Source organism: Symsagittifera roscoffensis, chromosome 5, assembly GCF_963678635.1.
Source record: "Symsagittifera roscoffensis chromosome 5, txSymRosc1.1, whole genome shotgun sequence".
NCBI classification, from domain to species: Eukaryota; Metazoa; Xenacoelomorpha; order Acoela; family Convolutidae; genus Symsagittifera; species Symsagittifera roscoffensis.
This window is the reverse complement of record NC_087066.1, coordinates 4770241-4793097: the sequence shown is the minus strand read 5'-3', so window position 1 is coordinate 4793097 and position 22857 is coordinate 4770241. Positions and strand designations below refer to the sequence as shown.

The following is a 22857-nucleotide window of genomic DNA, read 5'->3' as shown; positions in this document are numbered from 1 at the left end:
ATTTTAGTCAGTCGCTTTTCAAAGTTCTGAGCCAGGTTCTGGCTTCTGCATCAAGATAGTACCTGTTTATTACAACATTTTCCGGCCAAGAATTAGGTTGATCAATGATTGTTGCATGTTCGCCGTCAAATACACAGTGGAAACTTTTGTGGCGAGAATTTTCCTTTGTTATTTCCCTGATATGATTCAGAGGAAATCCTTTACTTTGACACCATGCGACTATATCAGTTTCATCATTTGTCTGTTTTATTCTTCCAACATAGAGATGGCGTCGTGGTGGTGGCTTCTCTACACCTTTGAGTGCTTCTGTTACCACTTCTCCCGTAATTAGTGGTTTCTTTGGTCTGCGGTCATTTCTATCTTTGGAGCCTTTTCGCTTCGTAACCCTCGAGCTACCAGCTTCTGAGGATACACTTTCACGAGCATTTCTGATGAATGCCGAAGAATTCAGATTAAACTTCGCTGCCCCAGCATAATTGGTTTTGTTCTTTTCAATTATACTACTTGGTTCACGATATTGCTTCAGCGATAGCAGCTCAGACTTTAATTCGTGTACATCTTGCGCCATAGTCTTTATTGAGAACAGTTCTTGTCGCCGTTCATCAATAACTCGGAAAAGATCTCTTTTACAGGTTCCACAATCTGGGCAACTCCATTCAATGTGCCCAACCACCTTATCGGCAGTGTTGAGGCCAATACACGCAGAGTGGGCAGAAGCTTGACAACCGACGCATTTCACCGATTGATTGGTTAAAGCGTTTTGACATACTGTACAGTGGAGAGACATATTTCAATTGTCTTGCTGGGAATTATTGGTCGTTTCCGCTCTAAAATGAGCTGGATTTTGGTAGATTTGTTTAAAGATATTTCCAAATTCTCTTTGTCATTTCCGCTCTAAAATGAGCTGGATAACATCCGGGAATTTGTTCGTGTCTTTTCTGGCTGTCGTAACCACTCTCAAATGAGCTGGTTTATCTTCTTTATCTGATTCTGTTTGTGTCAATTTCGATTTCCATCAACCGGATCTCTAAAATCCCTTCGTAGACAAGGGCTACCCAAGATAAGATGTTTATCCGGTTCGTCGAGACATATCTATCTATTTAATAAGTTTATCACAACAATTAGGCTTCAGCTTAACAATTAAAAACTAAAACTTTCTGAAAAAAATTTCGAAAAATATGTATGTCCCTAACGCTTTTTGAATTTTAAGAACAATTTATGATTGACACAAATTTTTGGTAAAATTTAGGTGGGGGGGGGGGGCAGGGGGGCCGATGCCCCTCCCCCTCCCCCGATCAGGGATTCGACCCCCTGCCGACCCAAAGGGTCCCCCATTTGCTACATTTTAAGAAATCCATTTATGGTCGACCGACCCTAAAATTTTTCTAAAGGCGCCTTGGGCGCCAATATATACTTACTTTGAGGGGGAGCACGCGCAAAATAACGCGATTTTTTTGTCAAAATTTTCCAAAAAGTGCCCAAAGTTTTTTCAAAAATTTGCCTGCGGCACAGACAATTTGGTCTATCTACGGTCTCTATGGGGCATTAGGAGAGCTCGGAAAATCAGTTTGGTTGACCTAAAAAAAAGATGGTCAAAATTTTCGAAATCCAAGTCGCAGATATATTAGAATGTGAGCTTAGAAAAAATGATAAGTCGAACCACCTAAAAACAAAACTAAGCGTGAAGATTTATGAAAAAAAAAACACTAGACGTAAAACCGAACTGTTTAAATGATGAAAATTAATTTCGTTCAGTAGCAGTAAAATCAAGTTCGATTATTCGCGCCTTTTCGTTTCTCTTGTTGGAGACAGTAATTCGCCTTTCTTTCAGCAAATGAATTTGGAGTGAACTTAAAACAAAACCTAATTTAAAACCGCCAAAAAACAGAATAAAACGTGACGAAAACTCAAGATTCTTCAAACAAAAAACATCATTGCCAATGTAAATAAAATTTACTTTGTTTATACTTTGCGTCTCTTTCTCATGTGCAATTCATTTAGGCTTTGAACTGATTTTGGGATGAAATGAGGCGGTCTAAATAGTAGCTACCTGATGGTGTCTCCATGCAGTTGGTCGTATCGCTTGTTGATGTCGAATATGACTGCATGCAGTTCTGTGATCCTCTCCTCGTACCTCTGCGCCTGACTCTCCAGCCTAGTCTCCAACTCACTCTGCAGACTACTCTTCTCTCTCTAAACAAAATTAACCCCAGTTATTACACTGATTATTACACAGGCAGAGGAGCTGTTCCATTTTAAAAATAACCTACCTTTAACACCCTTCCCAAACATGCTGGACTAGCTTAGAAGTGTGGGGCTTCTCAGCCACCTGGATTTTGAAGCAGGCCCTCAAAAAAACAACCAACCATTTTAAAAAGAATCCAGCGGTACCCCCGTCACGCGGTGGACTTTTCGCGCGACGAATCGTCGCCACAAATGGCAGGACTACACCCTGCAATTTGTTCAAGCTAACAAAAACTCTTCAAAAAAGTGATCCGAAACACATCTTACATTTAAGTTTGGCTTGCAGTCAAGTCGGACAGCGAGCACATTCGAACGCAAACACAGCATGATAGGCTAGCCAAAAGACAAAAGAAGTGTCGGAATCCACAAAGCCGGAAAAAACTAAACGACCAAAAAAAATTCCAACATTTTCACTCGCTGATCAATTTAAACCTTGCTATCCGGTCGCAATACTCTTGCAAATCTCAACAGTAATAAAAAGCACTTTCACATTGAAACTGTTTATTTCCTATCGTCAACCTGAGGAAAACCTGCAAAAAATTGCTACTCGGTTAACTGCAAAAAATATCTATTTCAGTACTAGTTTTTTTCTGGTTATAACCCTTTGATTTTTCGTGCCATTAAAAACAAACTGTTTGTGCTCGACAATTGAGCAAAGTTGCTTTTGCTGATATAAGCTTTGATTGAACAAAATTAGAAAAAGAGCAGTATCATCAAAGCAATCTTTCAACTTCAGTCGCGCTTAGTGCTACATCAGAAAAACTCGTCAGTCATTAAAAACAGAGATTGTCTATAGAGCCGCTCTCTTTGATTATAAAACACCGTAAAAAGCACAAAAGTACACAAGAAAGTGAAAGAAAAGCTACATGTAATTATCATCACGCTGAAAATTGCCATTTTGATGTTTTTTTTTCTATCCAGACCGATTTATCATGTAATTATCAATTCCTGTTTCCTCCCCGGAGCTATCAACATAGACAATGGATGTCATGATATCACGGAACTCTCAGTTGAAAAATATAAATTTCCCACCTGGAATAATATAATAATTTTCCAGGGATGGAAACGTCATTAGCAGACGAATAAATTATTGTCCGATAGAAATAAGTTTTATCGAGACAACACGTAGAGTAACTTGACAGGCTGTCAAAAGACACCAACTGACTCAATAATTCAAATCCATTGCCACCTAATGATTCCTCTTTATGCTCCAAATACAGAAAGCGAAAATACTCCATTTGAAGAAACTATATCAAGCATGAAACATAGCCAACAGATAATTGGAACAGAGTAAATGAATGCAATGCGACGTCGCGTAAAAAGAAAACAACCTTAAAGCTTTTTGAATTTCCAAATTTTTTTATGATTGCCAAAACCAGCCCATTTTGAGAAAACTGGATCAATGGGCGATTTTTTAAATTCCGCAGAAAAGTGTATGCGAGTGAAAATGAGCTGAGATCCGCAATGTCGATCAAAATGTCAAAAAGCGACAAAATGGAAGCATTTAAAAAACATAGCCAACAGACAGTTGGAAAAGGCAATGAACGCAAGGAAACAAAAAAACTTACTTATTTTTTGAAAAAAAAACTTAAGTACAATTTCAAAGTAAAAATTATACGGCCTTAAAATTTTTTAGATCAAATAGAAACAAAAAAATTAGAACACGTGTCTTTGATGTAATAATAATACTACACTTGAACCCCTACGAACTTTTCTTGAGATAGAAAATTGGCTACAAAAAAAAACCGATCCGAATCCTAAGTTTCTTTCCACTCTCTGAGAGTGGTCGGAACAACAACTCTTGTCCGTTGATGTGCAAAGCAATTCTCACAGATTGTTCCGATCACACTGACTGAAGAAAACAATCAATTGCTTGCGTGATTGACAGTGAAGAGAGGTGTGCTGTTACCTCTAATTGGAGAAGTCGCTTCTCCAGCTCACTCTTCTCAGATGCCATCTTCTGCTGCACTCTCCACTTGCAGTCCATTTGCTCATCCTGCTTCATATTCTGCCCACTCGTCTGCAACACAGACAACATTATGTTAAACTACTACTCTTTTATAAATTCACACAGAAAAGGATGTTGAAATGCATGAGGCAACAATTTTTAATTAACGACAATTCGTAACACAGGACAATTTGTATCAATCGACAATTCGTAAACGGCAATTCGTAACAAATTACAAAACGCAACAAACGACAATTCGCGACAGGCCACAATTCGTAACAGGCGACAACTATTAACTGTAGGTTAAGCGACAAACACTGATTCATGCGCACCTATATCCCTTTTGTCGAAAAAAGCGTGCAAAGGAGCAAGCAGTCGCTAGTTTTCAATGCCTTGTTACGATTTGTCGCCGCGTAAGAACTGTCGCCCAACCGTTGAAACTTCGTTTAAAAAATTTGATCAACTAATATAACTTATTCAATTTTACTCAAAATATACCACAGTAGAAGTTAAATCAACTAAGCGAATAAACAATGATCTATGTATATAACTATTGTGCAAGTCGCATAGAATATTACGGATAAAATTTTCAAGGTTCCATTTCCAAGATTTCTGATTCATTTGTTTCAAACTATTTTTATTTAGCCCGAGGATTTCTGATACATTTAACAGTCTTAATATGTTCATGAAGACTTCAGAATTACCAAGTCTAATAAAAAACCGAGTGAAGTGTCGCAATATATCATGAATGAAAAATTAAGTAAAACCGAAACGATACGTAACAGTTCGCTTCTGCAGAAACGAGAACGAGTCAACGAAACAGAAACAGTATGGCCAGGCAAAACATTTAGTCTTTTTTCTTGACACTAATGCAACTTTCGATCATTTTTTTGGATCCTTTTTGAAGCAGAAGCATTTAAAATTTGATACTTCAGGTGGCAAGCTTCAGCATCGCTTGCGGACAAAACTTTCAGTGGGCAATGTAATTCTGAAAAAAAAAGATTCATTGTCTGTTTCTTCTTGATGTACATGGAAGCAATATTCGTAGAGCTTATATGAGATACTTGAGCATTCAATTTAAATTTCAACTACAATTGTTGAAAATCGCCTATCAGGCTTCGCCTACAACTGAAACTTTAACGTCTTCAAATTTCAATAATAACTGTTGATAATCGCCCATGAAACTACTTCAGAAGACTTTTCTTCATGTTATAAAAACTGTCAAACTTTCTTCTCATCGGGACTATAAACCTGACATGGTCTACAAAAACCTACTGAATTGGAAAGCAATTAAGTCCTCAATTTGGTCTGCTATTTCTACCAAATCTGGTATGCATAAAATGAAGCAAATAAAACATTGTCTGGAGTTCTCGTCTCACCTCAATTTCAGCACACGTTTCACCTTCAGTTAAACAGTAACTGCTAACAGATTTCTGCAACAATGCCGACCATCCTTCATCTGTAGTCTGTGATTTGGAAACAAAACGCCTTCCTCTTTTCGAATAATGATTTCTCGGCTGATAAGTTTCAGGCGGCAACGCTTCTATCGAGTTATACGACTTCGATTTGCTACAACTTGGAGGAAAAAAATGACCCAAAGTATTGTTGTTGTCAAAAGGTAAGTTATTAGATGGTGGTGTAACTTCATAAGGTAATCGCAATTGTGTTATTTTGTTGATACAAGGACCAGGTAGTCTTGCTGACTGATCGAAAATTGATGAGAACTCAAATAAATCTTGAGACGTCGCTGGAATGTTTTCACGTGAGGAAGTTGAAGAGCTGTCGCTAGCCGCTAGCAAAAAGGGAGACAAAATTACGCAACGGAAAAAACAAAGGCAATAACAAAAATATTTACCACTTAAAGAGCTTTGAAAACTGGGAAAAAAGATTTGCCGCTTCAAAGAGGTTGATTAAAAAATATGCTATACAGCCTTGGGAATTGAAAAATCCCCACTAAAAAAGCAATAAAATCGCAATTTTGAGGAAAATGGATTATGCACCAGATGATGTCTGTCTAAGTCTAATATACAAAAGGTCGACTCGGTTTAAAATCTGTGGAAAAATGAAAAAGTAATAAGAACTTGAATACGAATAAGAATAGAAAACAGACTTTAACTTAGAATGAAAAACATTAAAATACATAAAGGGAAACAATTTTGTCTGCTCCAGTTTTTACTGTCTGAATTCCAAATATTTTCCCAATTTCTTAAAACATTTCCTCAATTATTACACTAAATAGCCCCAAAAACATACATTTTATAAAGCATTCATTCTGAATAGCCAGTTTAAATGTAGGTCCTAATATTGGCAGAAAGGTATTACATGCAAATGAACGAAGCTAGGCGAAGCATGAAAATCGACTTAGGAGCCTAAATGTTTTGGACATAACTCGGGCATGTTATTCTAAAGGCAATCAGGCGCACTCACTTAGATTCGAACAAGCCCGTTTTACCAATCAGGCATTCAACTTAATCCTTTAACCGCACTTTTAGACATTTATCAATTCCAGAACGTTAAAACAAAGGTTTCGCTCAAATTGTGAAAAATGACCTTCCGAAGATCAGAAACTTTTCCCAAAATCGTTGCCCTAAACACAAACTAAACGAGTTGAATTTGAAAAAAAAGCATTCGAAAAGCATTTGAAAAAAGAAATCACTTTGCTATGAAAAACATGCTAATGTTTTCAAAACCATTTCTCACTGAAGAACAAGACACCGGTAAACGCCCCCAGATTCCCGCTCTGCAAATATCAGAACGAGCTTTCAAAAGCGGATTAGAAATCGACTGTTTTCAGGTTTGGCGTAATTTTGTCAGGGCTAGAATTTGATCAATTTAGATAAGATTCATTTCAAAAGTGATTTACAGTCTTGGTACATTCTCGAGATCTCTTCGCTTCGCAAAACTGATGATCGCATGGGCGCCATTTGATATTGTGTGTTACTTCGTTTGCCTTGCAGTTTCATTTCAGATACTGTTGAGCTCGGTTGGCACATAAAAGGGTCAGTAAACACACTCAGCTGTCGTTTCGGACGTGTGACGTTTTTGCGACCGTTGACCTTTTGAGCTGTAGTACTTGACCGAGGATGAAGATTCATTGTAACTTCCGCAGGTATAAATGGGACCAAAATTTAAGGGAACTCTCGAGACTTGCTGGTCGATAATTTCAAGAAAAATAAAAATAACGAAATTAAAACGTTTTATTATTTACATTTTTTTATTATTTTTAATTTATTATTTACATATGTCCGCTGAAAAACCTTTCATTTTTTTCTAAAAATGGTCATTTCTTTTCAATGGTATCCGAAAATACAAAAAAAATAATCCAGCTTAAATTGCGAATCGTTTTACAAATTTAAAAAATATGGTAAGGATTGAATTGAAAATAGAGATTAAATTTCGGCTGGATTTGTACAATAACAAAGAGACGTGATTGACTAGCAGAAAGTAGTATACTCAGTAACTGACCAAATGAAGAGACCAAGTAAGCTGATTTTGAGGTCTATTGTTGAAAGCCAACTCAATAAATAATCATTACATCTTGTAACATTCAAGAGCTTCAGGCCAGTCGAGCTAAAACACACGCATTCCAACGCGCTTCACGGGCGATAGGCGCTGGTTTTACACCATTACACACCAATCAATAATTTATTTTCTAAACTCTTGCCGCCTTTTATCGAAATTAAAGAGTCTCAGCAACATCAAAACATTTGACAGTTGCAAATCTCAAAAGCGATACTCGCAACACAAAACAATGCTTTTTATTGATAATGAATAACGCCATATTAGTAATGTATAGAGGACTCTAAAGGTATGGACGATCAAGCACAATGTGGTGGAAAGATCCTCCTCTATACAATAAAACGTCTTCAAGTAGACCATGAAAAGCAGTCAGAAATATGATTTTATAGCCTCAAGCGCTAAACAACGACCTCAAAAAATGATACGACGTCTAATTTTGGAAGCATTCTCAGATACAGAAAAAATATCTAAAATTAGAATACTTTCAGAAGGATAAATAATTTTGCATCTTACGATTCGGCCACAAAACTCGATTTTACAAATTGCCAATATGAACCAAATCCCTCCCAATCCCTCCCTGTGATTCTAGTACAGCACTCGCCGAGAAAAAGATTTTAAAACATTTTAGCATCCCTTCGAATAGACGAAAACATCTATATTATCTACAATGAAGAAAAAATCTTTCCTGAACTATTTGAATAAACATAGCCATCAGATGACAGTTAGAAACGAGGATAACCGGTTACTGTGCAAGTAGCACAGAATGTTCCGACCATAGTCTTAAAAAATATTATTAAAAAGTTTTCAAATTAGTGTCGTTTTTTCTTACACTATTGCACGCTTTTAAGCCATTAAAACAAGTTATTGTAAGCCTGCTCCCTCGCTTTATTCGCTCGAATTAACACAAAAACCAAAAACTTCAAACCAATTTTTGTTGACAATGGGATTTTTTTTAGAAAATTTTAAACATCCATCAAATAACGACTGCAGGGGCTTTAATATGATATATCACTCAACTCTCTCCGATGATTATTTGTGGTAGCTATTTGTGATAAAATCAACTCAATTTGGGAAAACTATAACAATAGGCAAATTTTTTTTCTGGAAAATCAAAACGAAAATCGTCCTTCGAAACTGGAAGTCGATCAAATTTTTCTCGACCCTTCCACTTTTACTGTTCGATAGTGGAATTTGCCTTCCTTTTAACAATGGAAATGAACTTAACTTGAAAAAAAAATTCAAACCGCGAAAAAGTAAACTTGAACCTGAACGCATTTAAAGTCTTTTCCTGAAAAACAAAAAAAATCATCAAGGCCTATATCAGAGTCTTCACTACGTTCAGCTACTCATAATAATTATTAGATAACCATTCATTGAGAAGCAACCTTAAAGCCTTTCTATCAATCAAACTATGAACATGAAAGATATGAACATGAAAGTCAGAATTGATTGTGCCGAATTCCGGTACATCTATATTCCCCATGGTCAAACTGAAGAGTTCAAACTCAAAAGATTACCTCAAGAGGATTGCCGCTGTGATTTCGGGGAGACATCCTCGTTTTCAGATTAGGTGACTGCTGCACGCCATTAGCTGTCGGTCTCCTCGCATGTGTTGGTGACGTGTACTTTGAGTCCATAATAACAGGCTGTCTTCGTCCCATGGAACTTGTGCGGCTGTTTTCTCCAGAGGCTGCCAGACTTGTACCACTGCTCATTGGATTCGTGCTTGAAGATATGAGGTCCCGTTTCCAAGCTTCAATTTTGGCACCAGCGCCACCTAAGAAACTACAATTTTTTGTGCATCTGAATGCGTAAGAACTATTTCATAATCGTTTACAGAACTTTAGTGCCCAAAAATTTATATTTACACAGAAGCGAAGTCATTTTTATGACTTAAAAAAAATTAAACCACAGAAAACAATTTTCCTACGATAACACATTCTTGACCGAAGAAATTGTGCTTCGATTGACTACAAAGGTGGGCGCGCTTTTTAAAAACAATTCGATCCTTCTGTATACATTTAGCTAAAATTCGGTTCTTTATCTCAAATCCAAAATAATTCTCGCGTTTGAAAACTATGAAAAAGATTAGACTAAAACTTTATACGATTAAAGGGTGCACAAGCTAGTACTTGAAGTATTTCTATCTTAAAAAGGTCTAGATATGGTCTAAGTGTTGAAATGCACTTATTAAATAGTTTCAGAGACTAGAAATGAAGTTCAAAATCAAAACTTTCAACCTAAAGTTGAAAGTTAGCAAATCAGCAATACAAGTCTGACTCGACTCCTTGATCAACGGCTGATTAAGCGGTCCGCCCGCAATGGTTGAAGCTAATAAATTCAAAAATAAACAAGATTGATGAAAAACAGTAAAAAGCGATGGGATTAGTTTGCGAAGACAATTTAACAAATGAGAGTTTGAAATGTGTCATTTAGGCTGAATTACGGAAAATTTAAGACCAATTATTTTCAACAATTAAAAGCATTATTTAGAAGTCTGAATCACATTAAAAGGGCTTCAATATGACACCACACTTGAACTTGAATTCATTTATCCAGAAACATTACATTATTAAAGAAATTAACGCAATATGTTCTCTGGAACGGCTGTTGAAAGAGCATTTCAGCTCATCGCCAACCGCCCTGGAAAGATAAAACAAGAGTAAAAAACTTTACCCCCTCGGAGCTTTCCTTGTGCTACCTAAAATTAAGCGAAAATACTAGGTAATACATAATTCATTACCGTTACGAAATGACCGACTGGAAATACTCAAACAACGAGGAGAGAAATTCAAAAAATGAGGCGAATCAGAGCTTTCCAACACTTGCGAAAGAAAAATGAATGACTCTCATTACTTGCAGATGAGCTGACAAATCGGACAAAAACCTCCAAATATTTTTTCAACAATTATATGAAACTAGCGAAAATATCTTGGAGCTGAGGCAACTTCACCTTTGGAAATTATACAAACAGAGGCGAAGCATCGCGCTTCATGCGATAAAACCCATACATAGTACGAACTAACCGACGAAAAAAAATATGAAAGCAGCAGGAAAAAAAAAAGAAAATTATCAACCATAATTTTTTCTAAATTGTCTTGATTTAGTCTCGAAATCCTTTCATAAAAAAAGCAAAGAAGTAAGAGAACTTAGTGTTTGCATTGAAAAAAAACTTATTAAGCGATAGCAAAACCGACAACTTTTGAGCAGACATGTTGCTCCGAAAAAAAAAGTTTTATTGGAAAAACTTCAAGAACTCTATAGAAGTTTTCAAGTCCCCTCATAACACTTAGATAAAGATTGTTTGCTTCTCAAACCTCTCAAAAAAAGCCTGCATCTGAATGCGTAAAAAATATTTCATAATCATTTACGAATTTTAGTGCCCAAAATTTTATATTTACACAGAAGCGATGTCATTTTTATGACTTAATAAAAATTAAGCAAACATAACCAAAGAAAAAAATCGCATATTCCTACCATGACACATTTTAGACAAAAAAAATGGTGCTTAGATTGACTACAAAGGTGGGCGCGCTTTTTAAAAACAATTCGATCCTTCTGTATACATTTAGCTAAAATTCGCACTTTTCACCTTGAGTTCTTTATCTCAAATCTAAAATAATTCTCGCGTTTGAAAACTATTAAAAAGATTAGACCAAAAATTTATACAGTTAAAGGGTGCACAAGCTAGTACTTGAAGTATTTCTATCTTAAAAAGTCTAGATATGGTCTAAGTGTTGAAATGAACTTATTAAATAGTTTCAGTGACTAGAAATGAAGTTCAAAATCAAAACTTTCAAACTAAAGTTGAAAGTTAGCAAATCAGCAATACAAGTCTGACTCGACTCCATGATCAACGGCTGATTAAGCGGTCCGCCCGCAATGGTTGAAGCTAATAAATTCAAAAATAAACAAGATTGATGAAAAACACAGTAAAAAGCGATGGGATTAGTTTACGAAGAAAATTTAACAAATAAGAGTTTGAAATGTGTCATTTAAGCTGAATTACGGAAAATTTATGACCAATTACTTTCAACAATTAAAAGCATTATTTAGAAGTCTGAATCATATTAAAAGGGCTTCAATATGACACCACACTTGAATTCATGCATTCAGAAACATTACATTATTAATGAAATTAACGCAATATGTTCTCTGGAACGGCTGTTGAAAGAGCATTTCAGCCCATCGCCAACCGCCCTGGAAAGATAAAACAAGAGTAAAAAACTTTACCCCCTCGGAGCTTTCCTTGTGCTACCTAAAATTAAGCGAAAACACTAGGTAATACATAATTCATTACCGTTATGAAATGACCGACTGGAACTACTCAAACAACGAGGAGAGAAATAATTTCAACAAATGAGGCGAATCAGAGCTTTCCACCACTTGCGAAAGAAAAATGAATGACTCTCATTACTTGCAGATGAGCTGACAAATCGGACAAAAACCTCCAAATATTTTTTCAACAATTATATGAAATAAGCGAAAATATCTTGGAGCTGAAGCAACTTCACCTTTGTAAATTATACAAACAGAGGCGAAGCATCGCGCTTCATGCGGTAAAACCCATACATAGTACGAACTAACCGACGAAAAAAAAAGATGAAAGCAGAAGGAAAAAAAGAAAATTATCAACCATAATTTTTTCTAAATTGTCACGATTTAGTCTAGAATTGCTTTCATAAAAAAAGCCAAGAAGTAAGAGAACTTAGTGTTTGCATTGAAACAAAACTTATTAAGCGATATCAAAACCGACAACTCTTGAGCAGACATGTTGCTCCGAAAAAAAATGTCTGTTTATGAACACTATAAGATGGTTAAAATCGTTAAAAGGATGACTCGTTTGCTTCCAGTAAACTTTGTTAATGCTCCTCTTCATGTTCACGCGCAGCTGACGGGGCGGTTGAGGTTGAGTATGGTCAAAAAGGAGGTGGCTTATTGGCAAGAAGGTCCTGAGGATAAATTGGGAGGCATGTTGTTTGTGGAAATTTGACATTAAGTAGTTTGCACTGTGAATGCACTTGGTCAATGGAGTTATCTTTATACACCCAGTCCCTATCCGCAGAGATGAATTTTTCACTATTTGCATTTTACTTAAGGATGTATCACTCGCAGCGTGAGAATACGCTGGACAGGTGTAGTCCAAGATTGGTCCAAAGTTTTGACAGTAATAATTACGCGATTGCAATACACTTGCTTATCGCAAGGGTAAGGATTAAGAGCAGATAATCTACAAACAGCTCGCAGAAGACGAAGATTCTCTGATAGACGCGAAGCTGCACTTCGCAAACACCAGCGAGCAAACGACAAAAGCAGTTTTAAGAAAATAAGAGAAGGTAGACATAACCCTCGAATTCCTACAATTTTTGCTATGTCTGGAATTCGAATCTGCGACCTCGAGATTTGGAGCCTAAAATTCTCCCATCAGCGCCACGGGCCATTGAAACTAGGAAAACATATTCACCGAAAAAGCCGCTACAAATGCTAATAAGTTACCAATGCTCTGCAACAAAAATACCACCGAATGTAAATAAAACTAAAACCAAGTGCGGTATTGAACCTCCGACCAAAAGAAAATGAATCTCTTTTAATCACTTTTAAACCGTCAAACACTAACCAATTAAAAAGCAGAGAGATGCCATGCAATTTCGAATGCCACAGATCGTGATTATAGCAGAATTATTTTTCTGAGCGGGCTTGGTTTGAAAAAAGTAGAGCCATACTGTTATGCTCGCTTGTGTGAATATACATGAAAGAAAAAAACATCATTGCCAGAATTCGAGGGCGCTAGGTATCAAAAGTCTTGAAACGGAGAACTTCATGAAAGTATTAGGCAAAGCGAAGATTCAGAAAAAGCACTGAAGCCATAACAGTCCAATGTGTAGTGGAAGCAATGATGCTAACTGATCGCAATACTAGAGGGTGCTAAGTGACTCTCAGGATTACACATAATTATCTGGTAAAACGCTACTGTCTGAGAAACGTATCAATATGGTAAATCAACGTATCAATATGGGGGGGGGGACAGAGGAAAAATGTTCGAAGAAAAAATATTTAGGTTAAAGCTCTTGGAAATTCAAGAACAATTTATGATCGACACTTTTTCGGTAAAAAATAATCCAATTTGAGAAAACTGGATCAGTAGATTGATCTTTTATTCCGGTTGCAAATCAGGAAATTGAGATCCCCTTTCGAAACTAGTGGTCGTTCATATTAGTTGTAAGCTTAACACTTTTGCTGTTTGATAGTGGAGTTTATTTTCTTTTCAACAAAGGAAATGAACTGAATTTTAAAAGAAATCTATAAGTCAAACCGCGAAAAAAGAACAAATTTGACGTGCAAGACGTTATCAAGACCTACATAAGAGCAAATCATTTCACTTATCTAAACTTTATCATGAAAATTATAGAGAAATCCAGGATATATGCAGGATACGGGAAATCCAGATGAAAATATCCCATTTTTTATACCAACTTTTAAGTCGTGAGCGAGCGAGATTTTTTTTTTACTTAGATGAGTTATTTTTACAAAAAAAAAACAGTAATATGTTCTCCCCCTTTGAGATAACGTAGGTAGAGATAATATTAGAAAAAAAAATGTAATATCGAAAAAAAAAACTTTATTAAACAAGTGTAAGTCAAGCGGTCCATAATTTAATCATTCAACTATACAAATAATATCATTACTCTCGATGCTGATATATGTCCGCTTCAAGTCAGAAAACGAATTAAATTTTTGTCGATCGCAGCTTGTCTTATTTACGAAGGGCGGATCTAAGATTTTCTCTAGGGGGAAAGCGGATTTTCAAAAAATTTCACTGAAAAGACCGTTTTGGCCAAACTATTTGAGTCGCAGGCAAGTTTTTGGAAAACAGGGCACAAAAAGGCGTTTTTAGGCACTTTTTGGACACTGACCAAAATCGTGTTTTTTTCAGCGCGCTCACCCCTCGAAAATTGTATACCATTGCGCCAAAGGCGCCTACAGACAAATTTTAGGTTCAGCCAGCCGAGAATGGAGGTCTTTAAATAGTACCAAAAAGGGACCCTTTGGTTAGTCGAGGGGATCGAATCCCTGAGAGGTAGCGTCCGCTTCCCCACACCCCTCCCTAAATCCGCTACTGCTACTTACCCATCTGAATTGGCTTTCCAATCGGCACAATCAGACATGCACAGAATCAATTCAAAAAGACTGTTCTTTAACAATAATTGTGTTTTTAACAATAATTGTGTTTTCAACTAGAATATTGTGAAAGTACATCAGACAGTCCTGGAGATATGCAATGAACAAATGATTGAAATCTTACTATCGGCTGATTCAAACTCAAAAAACTGTTTTTGGTATAATTACAAAATGCGAGCTTAGGTTAATTTAAATCACAGGCGAAGCAAAGCTTCGCTTCACCTCCGATACCAAAGTTTAACTATAACAAAATTTCAAGAAGTTTTAGCATAACAAATGACTTAAAACCGACTGCATTGATTCAATCGAAAGACCTAATAAAAATCATTTTCAAACCGCAAAAACATTTTCGGTTTCAATTCTTAAATTTTTTTGAATCAATCCACAAAAACCGAACAAAACAGAAAAGCACAAAATGTTTTTTATACCAACAAAAAAAATTCTATATTGCACTCACATACTTTTTATTTTTCCTGGGTCGAAATACGCAATCCCGAATTGAAATAACCTCCAAAAATTGTAGCTTGAGTCAGTTCAGAAAGCGTTAACCTTGAGCTGCGAATGACTCCACCCCTTCGCATTTCACATCAGGAACAGAACACAATACAGCTTAACTTAACTCAACTCCAAGCCATAAACAATTTGACACAGATGCGAAGCGGAACTTCGCACCACTTGGAAGACAACAAACATAACAAAAGCTGAAGTCCTAAAAGAATGAAAAAAGTCAAAAATGAAACCAACATTTAAATTTTCGTATCTCTTGATAAAATTTCATTCTAGGCAAACATGCAGACAATTCGGTATTAAATAAGCAGCGCAACAAAACTTACGAAGATGAAACAAAGCCGACAATTTTTGAGCAGAGACAAGTTGAGCCGAAAAAAAAGATTTAATATAAAATCCCCATTGAAACTACAATGAACAACACTTTAACTTTCAACTGCAATGAAAGTTGCTTATAGCACAAGAAAAATCAGTGATGTGACCACTAGACATCATGCCAACTTTGAGCAAACCAATTGAACCGGAAAAAAATGACTTTACTTTTTTTCAATCTTTCAAATCCCTCCCTAAAAGACTACAGTGTAACTTGCTTAACGCACAAAAAGAAATCAGTGATGTGGACACCAAGACGACAAACTTTGAGCAGACACCAATTGAATCGAATGAAAAAATGATTTTAATTTTTTTGTTCAAATCTTTCAAGTCCTTCCCTGAAACTAGAATGAACAACACTTGCAACTGCTAAGAAAAAGAAAGTTGCTTAGAGCACAAGCAAAATACGCGATGTGGCAACTTAGCCGACGAAACTTGAGCAGACAAACGGAAGTCCCACATTTCAATTTTTACCGAAAAAATTTCACTTGCATACAATTGCAAAAAAACGGATAGCCGGTTACTGTGCAAGTAGCACAGAATGTTCCGACCATAGCCTTTAAAAACTACAAGATAAAGCTTTATTTTCAAATTAGTTTTTCTGCGTCGGGTGATAAAAAGTCTAATGTAAAAATATAATTTTAGGCATATTTGACATTCATAGTAAAACAGGCAAATTGAAAAAATATTTTTTAGAAAATAGACTAGAAAAACAAAAATAAAAAAATTCAAAAATAAAAAAATTCAAATTTTAGAAAATTGAGTAACATGCAAAAAATTAAAAGAAAATTGAACAGAAAAACAAAAATAGAAAACCGATGTGCTTTTTGGTATCGTCAACGATGTTCTGGCCTGTCGACTGCCGAGATTCGACGGGCTACACCTGGCTCTTGGCATGGCGGCTGTGGGTTGTCTACTGAGTTTGGCAGCTGTTTCTTCACCGGCCAAGCTGTTTAGACGTTACATGGACGACATTATTCGTACTGCCAGACAGTCGGAGATTAACAACCTCTTGGAACGTGCGAACAAGCTGGATACTGATCACCTCCAGTTTACCATCGAGAAGGAGCGGGATGGCGTTTTACCTTTTCTGGACATCAAGATAGTGCGGACTCGGTTTTCTTGTGTTAGGGATTGGTAGAACAAACCCACTGACACCAGCTTCTTTTTGAACTTTCATGGACTTGCTCCCACCAAGTACAAGCGAAATATTGTGGAAGGTACAGTGAACCGGATTTTCAACGCCACGTCCACTTGGCCGACTGTTGCACGTCCTGATCCAGGCGAAAAACGATCTACGCGTCCACTGTTGCTGTTGCAGTATCGAGGGAAGATATCATATCAATTGAGCAAACACGTTCGGAAGTGCAGTGGAATTAACGTTGTTTTTACTACGACGAAACTGAGAACGTGTTTGCCGTCCCTCAAGTCACCTGTTTCCAAAGAACTTTCAAGTCGTGTTGTTTATCAAATTGAGTGTTCGGGTTGTCAGGCCCGCTACGTCGGCCAGATGGCTCGACACTTTAAAACACGACTGTCTGAGCATTTGATGCTTTCCGCGCCCGTTGCCAGACACCTTCATGATTGCTGTGGGATGCAGGCATACGAAACTTCTATTCTCGACCGAAGCAGTGACATAGTAAAACTGGAGACCCTGGAAGCTCTCTATATTGAAAAACTCAAAACGTCTCTGAATACCAAGGAAGAGTATCGCTGGCGCCCCCTCACCATCAAGCTATGATGCATCTTGTTCTGTATGTGTGCATACTATCCACCTCAGAATAGACTTATTGTGTTTTTTGTTTGTTTTTTGTTTGTTTTCCCTTTTCTTCATTTGACGTGTTTGGTGCTTTTTTGAAGCTCGATATTTTTGTGTTTTAAGATTCTGATGATGAGCGATAGCTCGAAAGTACTCCTAATTCAACATTGACCAACGTTGTTTTCTGATAAAAAATAGAAAAATTCAAAAAATAAAAAAAATCAAATGGTTCCCAGAATGGAGCTACAAAATTTCTTGCTTAAAGTTAAGTTTTTAGGGCTTAAATTTTAAATTTCTCCTAATTAAGCTGTTGTAAGCCTGCTCGTTTGCTTTATTCGCTCGAATTAAGACGAAAAATCAAAAAAATTCAAGCCGGTTTTTCTCAACACTGGAAAACTTTTTGGATTTTTTTTAATTGAATTTTTAAACTTTTTGGATTTTTGGTTCCAATCACGACTGAAAAGGCTTCCATTCGATATATCACTCAACCCAGTCCGATTATTCTTTTTTGTACCTGATTTTGCGTGAAAAACAAAGAGAAAAAACTAAAAAAACACCCGAATACAAAGTTCCTCTCCATTTTCAATGGTCGGAACAACAAGGTTCGGCCGAAACTCGAACCCAGACCTTAAGGAAATGGGAAGCTGGAAATTAGAACTAACGTTGATGAAGTGAATAGAACGGTCATGCTAACGGATTCAACGGATTTTGTTCTATTAGTTGTCAACCCCAAAAAACTATATTCCGATTTCATACCGCTTGCTAATCGCAAGCATAATTAACGTTTGGACAATCAAATTAACGCTAACCAAGCGACTCTGTAGACATCACCCCTTCGGATGTCATGATCAATCCCGAATCGAAGTCCTCAATATCGCTGCTGTTGTTACTCAGACACAACTTGAAGCCCTTTTTCTGTCCCTCGCTAGAAATAGGATTGGAAGCGTGAACAGAAAGTCCCCTTCTAACAAACTCTTCAAGAGATATCAAACCGTCTGGACCAGCGCCTAAATCGGACACAATTTCGTCGAAGGCATTTTCCATCCCGAGTTCTTGACACATCGAGAATATATCTCCACTGAAATATACAGTGAACAAAATATATAATACAAAGTGAACGAGACATAACATGATCGAGCATAGTTTTCAACTTTTAAACAAAGATGGCCGGTTACTGTGCAAGTAGCACAGAATGACACGACCAGAGACTTTACACTAACTTGAAAAATTATAGTTTTACGTCATATTCGACATTCATAGTAATATAGAGAAATTGGACAAAAAGGTTTGTAGAAAAATTACTAGAAAAACAAAAAAAAATAAAATTTCAAATTTTTGTGCAAAAATTTTTAAAATATTATGAAGTTTTTGCTTCCCATAATGGCGCTAAAAAACCTCTAAAAACTAATTTAACTTGATTAAAACTAAAATTTCACAGCTTAAATTAAGCATGATTAAGCAGTTTTAAGCCTGCTCGCTCGCTTTATTCGCTCATAATTGAAACAAAAATCAATGATTTTAAATCAGTGTTTCTCGATGCAGAGAAAACTTATTGAAAATTTTTTGAAGTCGTTTGAATCAAGACTGGCTTTAATTTGGTATATGCGTGGTACCTGTTTTTGCAGGGGAAAAAATTAAAACAGACCCGAATACAAAGTTCCTCCACTATTTTCATATGGTCCAATAATAAACAAAGCAAGGCTTACCGTTCAAACTAAAAAGCTGATGGTACTGCAGCTACTTAAAAGGACTAATCGGCACCGAACTTAGAGAGAAATTACCTGTCGATAAATCCATCGCCATTCGCGTCGCACAAGCAAAACAACCGTCGTAACCTATCTTCTTCGCATAAACTGGATACTGTATCAGCACTTCCGTTGTCAGACATCAGTTAGGCATTGCTACGCTCAACCCATTGGACACCTAAAAACGAACATTTTATATTTCGGCGAGCAAAATAAAGGTAGAAAACAAAAAGATGAGACGCTCTCTCTCTATTTTCCTAGCTTGAAGACTACTTTTCGTCTATCAGCTTGCCAGGCTAAGGCTGAAGGTAGTTGTCATTATTTTTTGAAAGAAAATGTACTGATACGTGTAACAGTCGCCTACTTAAGTCACATATGAGGCTAAAGAAAAATAGGCCCTATAGCCACTGGCTCAAGAGTCAGGGACACTATCTCTTGTGTTTTTCAACCTCAAACGGTCGGAGACAATTCGGTTCACTTGCGACATGAGACTAAAACCTTTGTTACAGCTTAAAGGCCACTACCAAAATACCCCCCCCCCCACTCTAGAAAATAAGAACGTCCCCATACTTAGGTCTCAAAATACCTAAAACACGCGAACACCGTTAAAAAACAGGGTCGGAACAATCCGTATAGTTACTTTTTATTAGACAGTGGAACTTTGATCCAGGCATTTCGGGACCCGACATTTTTCAAACCCGAAACCCGATAAGCTAAAACCCGAACCCGACGGTTTCTTCAAACCCGAACCCGACATTCATTTCAAACCCGAAACCCGGCCCGAAACCCGAAAAAGATCTCAAAACCCGATTACCCGACCCGATACCCGACATGCCCGATTTTCAGGTAGATTAAATGGTATGAACGTTGACGCAATAAATTTGATGCGTTTTTAGAGTGTAACTTTCTCTTACAGTGAACAATAAAAATAGCTGTAAAAACAATATTTATGCAATAAATGTATTAAAATGGGAATGTATATAGAAAACAAAAAAGTTCAACGGAAATATAAAGCTGTATTATTATGAAATGGGAACGTACAAGTACGTATTAAACGCATTCCTCGGTGAGTTTCAAGAACACGTTGCGTGTAAAATTCTCCGTCTTAAGTCGCGATTGAATATCCTTCTTCAAGTACTTTGCATAACTGAACGCTCTCTCAATGTCAGAATTTGTTGCGGGAATTTGTCTCAATGTTCTTCGTATTTGTTCCTCTTTTGGTCCAACTGCCCTTTCAAGTTGTAAGAAGTCTTTGAAAGAAGTTGGCGTTGCATAAGTATGCTCGGTCTGTCTTTTACAGCTTGTCGTATTTCATTCACAAAATTGGAAAAATCAAACGGTTCGATGCTACGGGTATTCAATGTGTCAAAGTCTTCATCGGCCTCGTCGGTGTCGTTCTCGTTGTTACTATCTTCATTCTGAATCACTATCTCTTCATCCGTTTGAATAGCAACTTCATTGTCGGTTTCAATAGCATCATCATGAATCAAACTGGCATTTATCAACTTTTTTACAATCAGATTGATTACATGTGCCAGGCAAGGCACATGAGCCAGCTTCATTATACGGCATAACTTGACCATGTCCGAACCACAGTCGGACATCACACATGCGAGTCTTTCTTTTGCGATGCCAAACTTGGCAAGGAGTTCTTTTGTATATTTTTTCATCTCCTTTGCGCCACATGAAAAATCGTAATTAATTAATCCAAGAAAAATGCTTTTTGATACACATAGACACCAATAAATTTTTCGTGATGATTGTTCGTCCATTTGTCTAGAGCCAAGACTAACTTCTCTTTCCCCTCTAGTAATTTCTTAATGAGATCTATGCGCTCGAAGTATTTGGCATTAAGTGTCCGATTGAGATCATCATAAGTTGGTACAGCTAGGCCAGACTTTTGAAACATTTTCTTGAAGCGAGGGGAACTGCTAACTTTTGTTACTGACACATTGTCAAGATATACGAATTGGGAATGGAAAGTAACGCTTGGCTCGAATGTCGCATCACTCGCACAGACTGTTGAGAAAGATCCTAGGGACTGTACCGGGGGAACAAAGAGATAACTTGAGTGAGATCTGGGGGGAAGAATTTTTGGGTCTGGAAGGTGAGAACACGAGTGACTTCGAGAGACTGAGCACGATAGGGAAGCCGATGAACAGCAGGCATTTCGGGACCCGACATTTTTCAAACCCGAAACCCGATTACCCGATAAGCTAAAACCCGAACCCGAACCCGAACCCGAACCCGACGGTTTCTTCAAACCCGAACCCGAACCCGACATTCATTTCAAACCCGAAACCCGGCCCGAAACCCGAAAAAGATCTCAAAACCCAATCACCCGACCCGATACCCGACATGCCCGATTTTCAGGTAGATTAAATGGTATGAACGTTGACGCAATAAATTTGATGCGTTTTTAGAGTGTAACTTTCTCTTACAGCGAACAATAAAAATAGCTGTAAAAAACAATATTTATGCAATAAATAAGTATTAAAATGGGAATGTATATAGAAAACAAAAAAATTCAACGGAAATATAAAGCTGTATTATTATGAAATGGGAACGTACAAGTACGTATTAAACGCATTCCTCGGTGAGTTTCAAGAACACGTTGCGTGTATAATTCTCCGTTTTAAGTCGCCATTGAATATCCTTCTTCAAGTACTTTGCATAACTGAACGCTCTCTCAATGTCAGAATTTGTTGCGGGAATTTGTCTCAATGTTCTTTGTATTTGTTCCTCTTTTGGTCCAACTGCCCTTTCAAGTTGTAAGAAGTCTTTGAAAGAAGTTGGCGTTGCATAAGTATGCTCGGTCTGTTGCAAGTTTTCAATATTGTCATCAATTTCTTTCGCCAACCGCTTGTATAATTTACCGCGTTTGTTAAACGCCTGGACAACTGCGTTTTTGGAACCACACCATTTGTCAAGTAGTTGTAACATGTCATCACGGACCATCTCCAAACCACTTTTACGTTCGACAAATATTCGCACATATTCGACGGTCTTGAGTTAGAAGTCAAGGTCCTTCGGTATTTCTTTCTTTTGCAGCTCTAGTGTTACTTCGTAAAATGGTTTCAACACCTTAACTAAATAGTCTAAATGTTGCCAATCAAAACGTCGTTCGTGGTAAAACTTTTCCACTGACCCGCGAAATTTGAGAAAACGTTCAAGCATCAAATAAGTGGAGTTCCATCGTGTTTCGTTGTCAAGGACAACATCTAGTTCTGATTTCTGGAACTGTTTTTGCATAAACATGAAGGTTGCATTATTGTTGGGTGTGCGGATATCTTTTACAGCTTGTCGTATTTCGTTCACAAAATTGGAAAAATCAAACGGTTCGATGCTACGGGTATTCAATGTGTCAAAGTCTTCATCGGCCTCGTCGGTGTCGTTCTCGTTGTTGCTATCTTCATTCTGAATCACTATCTCTTCATCCGTTTGAATAGCAACGTCATTGTCGGTTTCAATAGCATCATCATGAATCAAACTGGCATTTATCAACTTTTTTACAATCAGATTGATTACATGTGCCAGGCAAGGCACATGAGCCAGCTTCATTATACGGCAAAACTTGACCATGT

The 22857-nt window shown here is 37.1% G+C and overlaps 1 protein-coding gene across 5 annotated transcripts in view; it reads right to left on the bottom strand.

Moving 5' to 3' along the window:
* LOC134846916 (uncharacterized) overlaps positions 1–19448 on the bottom strand; it is a 36356-nt gene extending 16908 nt beyond the window's left edge. Inside the window, exons 1-5 of one of the 5 annotated variants that reach the window (XM_063864344.1) lie at positions 19310–19448; positions 18338–18606; positions 9229–9488; positions 4154–4264; positions 2051–2193 (exon numbers count right to left, since the gene is read on the bottom strand). In XM_063864344.1, coding sequence (XP_063720414.1) covers positions 2051–2193; positions 4154–4264; positions 9229–9488; positions 18338–18606; positions 19310–19416 — 890 coding nt within the window. In that variant the 5' untranslated portion in view covers positions 19417–19448. Of the gene's footprint in view, positions 1–2050; positions 2194–4153; positions 4265–5571; positions 5985–7055; positions 7725–9228; positions 9489–18337; positions 18607–19309 lie in introns of those variants that run through there. The other 4 variants (XM_063864346.1, XM_063864343.1, XM_063864342.1 and 1 more) reach the window with 4 other exon arrangements.
* Positions 19449–22857: the final 3409 nt, after the last annotated feature.